The 12,430-nt window shown below is 42.7% G+C and overlaps 1 protein-coding gene across 1 annotated transcript in view; it reads left to right on the top strand.

The window, feature by feature from the left end:
* PITPNC1 (phosphatidylinositol transfer protein cytoplasmic 1) overlaps positions 1-12,430 on the top strand; it is a 259,261-nt gene that overhangs the window by 136,643 nt on the left and 110,188 nt on the right. The window contains exon 4 of the mRNA XM_060763096.2: positions 6,283-6,290. Within this exon, the coding sequence (XP_060619079.2) occupies positions 6,283-6,290 (8 nt within the window). The remainder of the gene's footprint in view (positions 1-6,282; positions 6,291-12,430) is intronic.

Genomic DNA, 12,430 nt, shown 5'->3' with positions numbered 1-12,430 from the left:
TATACGCAAACACACATATATACACATATACACAAATATATACGCACACAAAGCACATATATGCAGATTGGGCCACAGCAAAGCCTGGCTGGGGGCGGCTAGTGTAAAATAAATAGAAGTATGTCCTATGAGGAGAACCCTAGAGATCAACCATCAGAGCATAGCATGCTTGGCTGGAAGAAAAATAGTCACAGCTTTCTCCCCATTTCCACCATCATCCCAACTATTAGCAGTGGTTCTCAAACTGGGGTCCCCAGATGTTTCTGGCCTACGATTCCCAGAAATCCTAGCCAGTTTACCAGCTGTTGGGATTTCTGGGAATTGAAGGCCAAAAATATTTGGGGACCCCAGGTTGAGAACCACTGAGTTAGAGCCTTGTTATGGACCACCTTTCATCTGGAAACCTATGTCCTCATTGTGAGAGACCTTGTGGATCCAGAATAGGTCTCTAAATCCACTTATGGACCCTCCACCAAGACTCTACCCTTGGAAGACAATCATGCTCAGCCATGAGTGATTGCCTGTGATGATGGTGAAGGATAGATTAACCTGTTGGCTGTCAGAGCTACAGGGAATGGGGTAGGAGTACAGGTCGGGAAGGGCCAGGTACGTGGTGTCAAATGTGTGACCCTCCAGGTGTTTTGGAATTCAGCTCCCAGAATTCTTGGCTATTGGACAAGCTGGCTAAGGCTTCTGAGAGTTGGCGGCCTAGACATCTGGAGGGCTACAAGTTTGACACCTCTGGGCTAGGTGACCCCATGGAGGCAAATTGCTGGGCCCCTACAACTTGTGCAAGAGGGGATTTCTACGTGTGGAGCTTTGTTGTGTGAACTTCTCTTGCTGAAATTCCATCTTCCCTCTTTCTCCTGCTGTTACCAACTTCCTTCAGTCATTGTTTAGGGAGATTATTTCTGTGCCGAGTCCTGTTTGGTCCTTCACAGCTCCTGCTTTGAGAACAAAAGGAGGGTTGAACCTGTCCTTCACCGAGATAGGGAGAAAGGATGACTTGTGGAGACAGCTTAGCATACTGTCTCACAGTGTGTTCCTCCTTCCAGAAATAGATTTGATGCGAGGAAAGAAAAGCACGGAGGAAAAAACAATCAATTTTGTCCTTCTCCCTCCCACCTACACTGTAACAGTTCCTTCATGTTCTACTTGTTTTTCTATTTAGAATATTAGTATAACCCTTTAACCATGAATATGACAGGTAAAGAGCAGAAGCGGGAAACCATTTGTTGCCAAGGCTTCAACTAGATAATTTGTTAGACAGTTATGTAATTGCAGCCATTAAATACTAGGCCTGGGTAACAACGCAAAAATTTGTTTCTAAAATCGATTTGTATTTGGGGGGTTTTTTTGTTTTGATATTTAAAATAATTACAAAATTTTCCCTTAAAAAAGTTCGGTATTTACGAAATTTCGTTAATATTTACAAAACATTTTGTAAAGATGGCGCCCTTTTTTTCCAATTTTTTTCCAATTTTTTTTTAATTTAATTATTAATTTAGTAGAATAGGGAGGAGAAATTATTATTAAGGAGGGAAGGCAGGCACTCACTCTGGCGGGCCCTCAAGCACTGCCGCCGAGTCGGGCCCGGCTCCTCCGAAGCTAAGGTTTCAGTGCGGAATTGGGAGAAGGGGGTCCCCAAAGGCCATCTAGTCCAGCACCCTCTTAAGGTTTCAATGCGGAATTGGAGGAAGGGGCTCCCCAAAGGCCATCTAGTCCAGCCCCCTCTTAAGGTTTCAGTGCGGAATTGGGAGAAGGGGCTCCCCAAAGGCCATCTAGTCCCGCCCTCTGCTATGGTCTCAATGCGAAATTGGGAGAAGGTCTCCCCAAAGGCCATCTAGCCCAGCCCTCCGCTAAGGTTTCAGTGCGGAATTGGGAGAACGAAGCACACCCACCGCAAAGGTGAGGAAGGAGGGATGGGCCGCCTTCCCGCTGAGGGTCGCTCGCCCTCTCGCTCGCTTGCTTAGCCGGCGCCTTCCCCGCCCTCTCCTCCTCCTCCTCCTCCTCTTTCAGGCTCTGACTGGCTAAGGAGAGGAGAGCTCCCAGCAAGCATCTAGCCATCTTACGTATTTCCGAAATGGACGGAAATACAAAAATATTTGGCTCATGCTGTTTCGATATTTAAAAACACTTCCGGGTTTAAAAATAAGTTTTGTAATCGTTTTGTAATTGCTAAAATTAACGAATATTTAACGAATTACAAAATTAACGAACAAAACCGCCCAGGCCTATTAAATACAGGTGTGGGATTGTGATTTAAATCCTCATTAGAGAAATTTGCTTAACCTGCCTTGGGCTCCAGACTATAAGAATGACATTTGACATGGAGTACCAAACCAGTAGCTAATCAACGTATAGGTCAATTTCATTTATTCAAGAGGCCTACTTTAGGTGGAACTAATAATAAGATTCAGACTAATATCTCCTCCTGTCCAAATCATAAAATGGCTTGAACTACTATCTGGTGATGGGTGGATCTGTCTTCTTTCTGATGAGCACCATTTTATTTATTTATTTGAGTCATCAGCAACCAGTCAGTTATATTACATTTCTAACAGAACAAAGCAAACAAACAAACAGACAAAATACAAAAATACAAAATACAGAATACAATATATGTGAGTTTGGTAGTTGATTAAATGTCCTTTGACCAGTATCTGGCCACTTCGAGTGCTTCTGGTATTGCTGCAAGAAGGTCCTCCATGGTGCATGTGGCAGGGCTCAGGTTGCATTGCAGCAGGTGGTCAGTGGTTTGCTCCTCTCCACACTCACATGTCAAAGATTCCACTTTGTAGCCCCATTTCTGAAGGTTGGCTCTGCATCTTGTGGTGCCAGAGCGCAGTCTGTTCAGTGCCTTCCAAGTCGCCCAGTCCTCTGTGTGCCCAGGGGGGAGTCTCTCATTGGGTATCAGCCATTGGTTGAGGTTCTGGGTTTGAGCCTGCCACTTTTGGACTCTCGCTTGCTGAGGTGTTCCAGCGAGTGTCTCTTTAGATCTTAGAAAACTATTTCTAGATTTAAGTCATTGACGTGCTGGCTGATATCCAAACAGGGGATGAGCTGGAGATGTCTCTGCCTTGGTCCTTTCACTATTGGCTGCTACTTCCCGGCGGATTTCAAGTGGTGCGATACCGGCTAAACAGTGTAATTTCTCCAGTGGTGTAGGGCGCAGACACCCCTTGATAATGCGGCAATGAGCACCATGGTAGTGTTAGTGGTTCATGAAGAGGGGCAGAAAAGCAAGAATTACACAGAAACATTTATTTATTTGAAACATTTTTAGTCCACCCTTCTCACCACAAAGGGTACTCAGGGCCGAGCACAACATATATACGGCAAGCATTCCATGCCGGGATATAAAATAATTATAAATATATACAAACAGTAAAATCAGTTACATCTACATTTAAAATCAGTTTAAAACCATCTCAAAATACCATGCTGGCTCCAGTCAGTGGAACGGGTTTGCTATTATTGCCTTATTGCGCTGCCCCGAAGGCTTGGCCCCACAGCCAGGTTTTTACCATCTTCTAAAGGCCAGGAGGCCGGGGAGGGGGCAGGGGCGATCTAATCTTAATACACGAATGTCCTATTACTATAAGCTTCAGCAAAAATGATAATAATAATAATAATAATAATAATAATAAAAAAAAAACTTTATTTGTACCCCACTACCATCTCCCCCCCAGAGCCCCCGGTGGCTCAGTGGGTTAAAGCACTGAGCTGCTGAGCTTGTTGATCGAAAGGTCGCAGGTTCGATTCCGGGGAGCGGCGTGAGCTTCCGCTGTCAGCCCTAGCTTCTGCCAACCTAGCAGTTCGAAAACATGCAAATGTAAGTAGATCAATAGGTACCACTCCAGCGGGAAGGTAATGGCGCTCCATGCAGTCATGCCGGCCACATGACCTTGGAGGTGTCTACGGACAACGCTGGCTCTTCGGCTTAGAAATGGAGATGAGCACCACACCCCAGAGTCAGACATGACTGGACTTTATGTCAGGGGACTACCTTTACCTTTACCATCTCCCCAAGAGACTCGGTGCGGCTTACATGAGGCCGGGCCCACAGCACATCAATAAACAAAGGCAATAACAAATAATCAATACAAACAGTTAAAAATGAAATAAGTAAAAATACAAAATACAATAACAATAATAACATACAGCATTTAAAAACCTATGGCCAGGCCAAATGTAATAATTAAAATTTAAAATGCTGTACATGAACAAGGTAAGGTAAACTAGGATAGGGTTTTCAGAGAAAGATGAGGGCGCGCAGACAATCCTAAATCAATATTAAAGTGCATTTGAGGACATATTGCTAAGAGTTTTCCTTATTCTGGGAAGGCACACTGGAACAACCATGTTTTCAGGCTCCTCCTAAAGACTGCCAGCGTTGGGGCATGTCTGATGTCCTTAGGGAGTGAATTCCAGAGTCGAGAAGGCCTGCACCAATCGCGCCTGCGAAGGAGGTGGGGGCATGAGCAGGGCCTCTCCATATGATCGAAGAGATCATGTGGGTTCGTACACAGTAATGCAGTCACGCAGGTAGGCGGGTCCCAAACTGTTCAGGGCTTTATAGGTAAGAACCTGCACCTTGAATTGGGACCAATACCAATTGGAATGCATTAGCATTGTATTTATAGATATCTGTGTAGTTAGAGCGATCTAATCTTGCCAGGGAGGGAGTTCCATAGCCAAGGGGCAATCACTGAGAAGGCCCTGTCTCTCGTCCCCACCAAATACACCTGTAACGGTGGTGGGACCAAGAGTAGGGCCTCCCCAGAAGATCTTAGTCTTTGCGGTGGTTCATAGAGGGAGATGTGTTCGGACAGGTAAACTAGGCCGGGCCCATTTACTTATTTATTTATTTCCAATATTTCTATCCCGCCCTTCTCAACCCCCAAGGGGGGACTCAGGGCGGCTTACAAAATGGCCACAATTCGAAGCCTCAAGATAATACAAGACCACATTTCTGTGTACGAACCCACACGATCTCTTCGCTCATCTAGAGAGGCCCTGCTCACGCTCCCACCTCCTTCGCAGGTGCGATTGGTGGGGACGAGGGAGAGGGCCTTCTCGGTGGTGGCCCCCCGACTCTGGAACTTACTTCCAAAGGACATCAGACATGCCCCAACTCTGGCAGTCTTTAGGAGGAGTCTGAAAACGTGGTTGTTCCAGTGTGCCTTCCCAGAATAAGGAAAACTCTCAGCAATATGCCCTCAAAATGCACTTTACCACTGATTTAGGACTGACTGCGTTCCCTCATCTCTCTTTGAAAAACCCTATCCCAGTTAATATCCTACCTTGTTCATGCCCAGCATTATTTTTTAAATTTTAAATTATTACATTTGGCCAGGCCATAGGTTTTGTTTACTGTTATTGTTTATTGTTTATTTTTGTTTATGTGATTTATATGAATTGTTTGGTATTTATTGTTTTCGTTATTGCTTTTGTTTACTGATGTATCTTGGGCTTGGCCTCATGTAAGCCGCACCAAGTCCCTTGGGGAGATGGTAGCGGGGTATAAATAAATTATTATTATTATTATTATTATTATTAACACAAATAGCAACAGTTTAACGCAGTAAATAAAACATTCAGTTTAAAACACATTAAAAACATTGTCATCAACCATATAGCCAATTTCAGTCCGGTTCATAGAGCTTTATAGGCCAAACCCAGCACTTTAAATAGGATCCCCCAGTGGCGCAGTGGGTTAAACCCCTGTGCCGGCAGGACTGAAGACCGGCAGGTCGCAGGTTCGAATCCGGGGAGAGGCGAATGAGCTCCCTCTATCAGCTCCAGCTCCTCATGCGGGGACATGAGAGAAGCCTCCCACAAGGATAATAAAAACATCAAATCATCGAGGCGTCCCCTGGGCAAAGTCCTTGCAGACGGCCAATTCTCTCACACCAGGAGTCCCTCCTGACACAACAACAACAAAAAAACCCAGCACTTTAAATTGTGCCTGGTAGCAAACAGGCAGCCAGTGGTGCTGACGTAACAAGGGAGTTGTGTGCTCCCTGTATGCCGCCCTAGTTAGTAACCTGGCTGCCTTTGTAGTTCAGAAACCCCCGTGCACCAACTTGAATCAAACATTTCAAAAATTATCTTCTATGCTGTGTTCTATCTCAAATAATCCACAGGGGTTGCATTATTACTACTAGCCAGCTCAATTATTAAAGTGTATTTCATTTTAATTAAAGCAATATGAACAATAAAATAATTATGCCATTGTTTTTGTTTTTCTTCTCTCTCCATTGGGCAAATTTGGATCAGAATACACGGTAAGTCATTCTTACTCTTTCTAATTTTAATTAAGGGGGGGGGGGGGGTATTGGTAGTAAAACTATTACAGGAGGCTCAAAAGTAGGTTCTTCCTTAGTGGTGCAATAGAATGCTCCTTAGGAGATGGATGGATCTTTTAAAGAATTGGATGTGACAGCTAATATTATGGGGATATTTATCAATTATTTATATATTATGATAATTTCAAACACTTGATATATTTTGTCATGCAGTAGGATTAATAGAAAAATTGTAAAAATAAAGAAGAGCAAGGACCATCAAAGTGTTAGTTACTGCTGGTAGTCTAGCTTCAGCTTTTATTTTATTTTTTATTAACTTATAAAATAGGTATTGATCTAGTTACATTCGTTCCAAGGGATGTTCGATTTGTCCTCTCTCTACTATGGTTTCGCGGCCAAGCAGATACCTTCTTATTTAATTAACCTTCAGCCTTGGTGTGACATGTAATTGGAGATGCTGTTTTAATATACAGTATGCTGTGTATTTTAAGTGTTTTCCTAATTTTAAATATTAGTGTTAGAAACATAGTAATTGAATATACCATTTAATGCTCTTATATTTCATATTTTTTTTACTACTCTTTTAACATTTATACTGTAAACAGTTTTTAGTTCCATTCGGAGCCCCCAGTGGTGCAATGGCAGGACTGACGATAGGTAGTAGCCGGGGGGGGGGGGGACGGGGGGACTTGCGGGGCTTGAGCCCCCCCCCCCCAAATTCTCATGGTGGTTCGCGAAAAGGCCTTACTGGTGCATTATTTAAACTGTTATGTTTATTTATATCATGATCTGATCACCATACTCAATATATCCCATATGCATGGGGGTATTGGGGTAACGATACAAAAGGTTTGCTAGGGTAGACCCTCTTTCACTCAGACTCAGCCCCCCCCCAAAACAAACTCAGCCCCTCCCCCCCCCCAATCGAAATCCTGGCTATGGGCCTGGTCAGCGGTTTGAATCTGAGGAGAGCAGGTTGAGCTCCCTCTGTCAGCTCCATCTCCCCATGCGGGGATATGAGAGAAGCTTCCCACAAGGATGGTAAAAAAAATCATCCTGGCATCCCCTGGGCAACATCCTTGCGGACAACCAATTCTCTCACACCAGAAGTGACTTGCAGTTTCTCAAGTTGCTCCTTACATGAAAAAGTCCCATTTGGGAGAGAAAGTATTATTACAGGTTCAACATCCCATACCTGGAATTCCAAGATCCAAAATACTCCAAACTGAAATTGCCCAAATAGATGGCTGAGATATTTGTGTTGTCGTATTTATTCCTTTCTGAACTAAACTCGGAGATAGTGGCATCTTTGGTTCTGTATACACAAACCTGGGTTGATGCACAAAAGTATAAAATTACTTTTGGAATTTGTGTGTATGAAATATTAATGAACTTCATGCTTAGACTTGGATCCCACCTCGCAGAAATCTCATTATGTGGTATTTGCAAATATGGGTATTCCAAAATATATATTTTAAAAAATCCAAATGATTTCTGGACCAAAGCATTTCAGGTAAGGGATACTCAACCAGTTTGTTTCAGCTCAGCTTTCATCCATTATGCAAAAATAAAACAAAAAACGGAGAAGTAACTGTACAGAAACTATGATAATCTCAGGGGGTAATTTTCTACTATACCAAACTGAAATGGACAAAGGCAGTCCTGGCATCTATCCAAACATTAAATAGCAAAGCTACATCCAAAGTTGAGTATCTCAGTCTTCAAGGAGAGTGCAAACACACCCAGAAGCTGAGAAACTCTGATAATCTCAGGGGGCAATTTTCTACCCTGGGATCTACCAGGAACACATGAATGGCCGTAAACGCCATCCTCCAGCAATAACAGAATTTCCACTTCCCAGAAATCCACAATTGTTTGGGCATTTTAAGAAACAGTCTAGGGAGCCTGGGGAGTTTTGACCACAAAACAACTTTAGGAATTGCATGCAGATCCATTTTGCCTATCCCTCTTCTGCAACAAAGCCAGTCCTTTTCCTGGAGTAATCCACTCAACACCAGAAATACGTACGTCATAGATTGATTAAGTGCAGAGGCAAGGGATGACTTTATTCCATTAATCTTGGCTAAACAAGAGCTGCTACACAAACAAGATTAATCCACTAAAGAAGTCCTCTCAACCTAAAGTCCATCAATAAGACTACCTTTTGGACGTGCTTGCACTCTCCTTGAAGACTGAGATACTCAACTTTGGATGCAGCTTTGCTATTTAATATTTGGATAGATGCCAGGACCGCCTTTGCCCATCTCAGTTTGATATACTAGTGTATTGATAATAAAGGCCGAACAGACACCTATGATTATGTGAGGTCTAGTAGCATTGCAATTACTTACTACAATGCGCTTTTCTGGTGTCTAAAGCTTTCAGCTAGTTATCAGGAGCGCGTGACTCTTTTGACACTACATCTTCGCTGACTACTTCTGGACTCAGTTCAAAGGGCTAGTTATCTTTGAAATCTTAAAAGGATTTGGTCCAGATACTGGCAGGATCATCTCCTACTTTATGAACGCCACTATTCTCTGAAGTCATTAGGAAAACAGCTATATGTCCTGCCAATGTTTGAGGCTAATCTGATGCAAACATGGAATTGTGCCTTCTTTGTTATCATATTCCAGCTTTCTGTTTGGCATCGTGATCCAAGATTTGTCGTGATCTATCAGACTATATGTCCATATGTTATTAGGATATATAGTTTTGGCTTCTGGTTTGTTCCCTTGTTTCACTTTGTTATTTACAATTTTGTTTTGTTTTTTCACTCTTTGTTTTATATTGGATAACTTTGTCATTTTGAAAAATTGTTTATTGATCATTTGTGAGCCACCTTGAATCCCTCGTTGAGATCGAACAGTAGTTTGAACCTGCACCCTTCCCATTTTTTAATCTTAGCCTCCATTCACAGTTTGGATCTCATCACACTAGGGCAGGGGTCCTCAAACTAAGGCCCGAGGGCCGAATATTGCCCTCCAAGGTCATTTACCCAGCCCTCGCTCAGGGTCAACCTAAATCTGAAATGACTTGAAAGCACACAACAACAACAACAACCCTATCTCTCCAGCCAAAAGCAGGCCCACACTTATTTTATTTTATTTATTTATTTTGGTTACTTCTATCCTGTCCTTCTCATCCCGGAGGGGACTCAGGGCAGCTTACAAAGGCACAATTCGATGCCGGCATCAACATAACAATAGAATAAAAACAATATAGCAGCAATTAAACAATTAACAATCAGTTTCTGCATTACAACAATAAAACCACTAAAAACCGGTTTCATCTAATTAACGCTCAGCGTTCGCCACCTCATAGTCCAAATTCCAATTCCAATTTGTCAGTCCTGTCAGTCCTAGTCATCTCGTCTGATTGTCCTTATCTAGTTGTCAGATTGCCCGAAGGCCTGATCCCACAACCACGTTTTTAATTTCCTCCTGAAGGAAAGGAAGGATGTTGATGACCTGATTTCCCCCGGGAGTGAGTTCCACGGGTGAGGGGCCACCACTGAGAAGGCCCTGCTCCTCGTCCCCACCAACCTCACTTGTGATAGCGGTGGGGTCGAGAGCAGGGCCTCCCCAGATGATCTCAAACTCCGAGGTGGGACATAGAGGGAGATACGTTTGGACAGATACGCTGAACCGGAACCGTAAAGGGTTTTTTAGGTCAAAAACAGCACCTTGAATTGTGCTTGGAACTGAACCGGCAGCCAGTGGAGCTGACACAACAGAGGGGGTCGTGTGCTCCCTGTATGACGCTCCGGTGAGTAATCTGGCTGCCACTCACTGAACCAGTTGAAGTTTCCGAACAGTCTTCAAGGGCAACCCCACGTAGAGTGTGTTGCAGTAATCTATACTTACCATTGAAATACTAATAAGTTTATATTTGTTCTTCATTTTAATTATTGTATTGTTTTAAAATGAGCTTTTTGCACTACAAATAAGATATGTACAGCTTGCATAGGAATTCATTCTTTTTTTTCCAAATTATAATCCGGCCCTCCAACAGTTTGAGGGACTGTGACTGGGCCCTCGGTTTAAAAAGTTTGAGGACCCCTGCACTAGGGCATGGATCCACTTTAATTCCTTTTTCTGCCTCCTGCAGAATTCTGGGGTTGTAGATTGCTGTGGCCCATGACTTGTCTGGCTGAGCCATTTAAAGGCCCCTCTCTAAACTACAAACCCCAAGCACCAACTGGATTTAAAGTGGATCCATACTTTACTGCAGTGGTTCTCAACCTGTGGGTCCCCAGATGTTTTGGCCTGCAACTCCCAGAAATCCCAGCCAGTTTACCAGCTGTTAGGATTTCTGGGAGTTGAAGGTCAAAATATCTGGGGACCCACAGGTTGAAAACCACCTAGGGTGATAAACTCTTTTGTTGCTCTCAACCCCATTCTACTTTATCCTCAAAGTTATACCAATAAAGCCCAACAATGTTCCTGGATTGCAATGATTTACACCAAGTGTTTGAACACAAAACATGCTTCAAAAGTTTTTGTTCCTGCAACAATCAGTAAACATTTACAACACATGGTTTCACCTACTGCTTGCCAGATAATCCAAGAGCATATACAAGGAATCCCTTCTTGTAGGGCAGCAGGATCAGAATGAGATGCAGCTTTACACTCTCACATTATTGCTATACCCTTTTAACCCTGAAAAGAGCCCTGGAGGGCTGAGAAACCCTAAAGCTTGGTTGTTTAAGGATTGCATGGGGGAGGGATGTGGGGAGCTCCTGAAGTTGCCACAGCAGAATGTTGGTTTCGCCTATTGCTCATAATTCCTTCCTCTGTCCTTGGGGATGTTCACAGTATAGTGAATAGGAATAAGAATTTAGGGAGTTGCCTTATACTGAGCTAAGCCAAATGTCTATTCTACGGTCTCCATCTTTTGATTAAACTTCAGAGTGCTGCCTTTGACTAATGGATGTATTCACTTGCCTTAGAAACAGTGTTCTCGGGTCATCATTAAGACGTATGTCTCTAGGTAACACAATTTTTGTTCCTGGGTTATAAATGTCATTTCCTGATTGGTTCTATCATGGTTTTACTTTTTGTATTATGCATTGTTTTAGGCACTTTGTGTCATATGTAAGCCATCCCGAGTCCATTCGGGGAGAAGGAGGTGGGGTACAAAAATAAAGTTATTATTATAAAAACATGGAAAAGGTTTCATAGAATCATAGAATCCTAGAGTTGGAAGAGACCTCATGGGCCACCCAGTCCAACCCCCTGCCAAGAAGCAGGAATATTGTATTCAAAGCAGAAACTTTTGTTTTTGCGGTACATACTGTCGCACATTTTGCTATAGTTGTTCAATTAATATCTCATTGAGTCTCATCCAATTCAATATAATTTGTGTCAGCCACAACAACTAAGTATCTGGAGGATAACAACTGCTTTCAAAGAACTCACAACCTCTGAGGATGCCTGCCATAGATGCAGGCAAAACGTCAAGAGAGAATGCTTCTGGAAGATGGCCATACAGCCCAGAAAACTTACAACAACTAAGTACCAATAAATTAAACAGGAAATAACACTTTCAAAGCAGGAACAGATTTTTTTTTCAAATTTTGTTACATAGTGTTATCAGAGATCACCCTTTTGTCAGGTAGTACAGTATGGTATTATGGTCAGCTTTCAAGTGAAAAACTGCTCTATTGCCATTAGGCCCGTTCTTTCTTGATTTTCACTGAAACCCAAGCCTGACAATATCCTAATGATTGTATCACACACACACACACACACACCTCCTTGTGGTGTATCTAATTTTATTTTGATGTTTTTTAGATTTTAATCATGATTTTAACTCTGCTTTTAACAGTGCTGTAAAATGCATCACTAAAAGGGAAGGAATCCATTTCCTCAAGTTAATGTATGCAACAGAATTATCTTGAGTAGGAAGATAGAAGGAAGATAAACATGACTATATCCTGAAAGCCAGCGTTGAAACATAGCCATGAAAAATGTGACTTGGCACATTTTCAGAGGAAACAATGGCAAAGGTGTTGAATAGGTACAGGAGGAATCTATTTCATCTTTCATTTGAAAATTATATTTCTAGGGTTGACTGTGAACTTCATCTGCAACGCTTTGGTATCTGATTTTGTAGATACT

Source organism: Anolis sagrei, chromosome 2 (genome assembly GCF_037176765.1).
Source record: "Anolis sagrei isolate rAnoSag1 chromosome 2, rAnoSag1.mat, whole genome shotgun sequence".
NCBI lineage: Eukaryota > Metazoa > Chordata > Lepidosauria > Squamata > Dactyloidae > Anolis > Anolis sagrei.
This window is presented reverse-complemented; position numbering and strand designations above follow the sequence as displayed.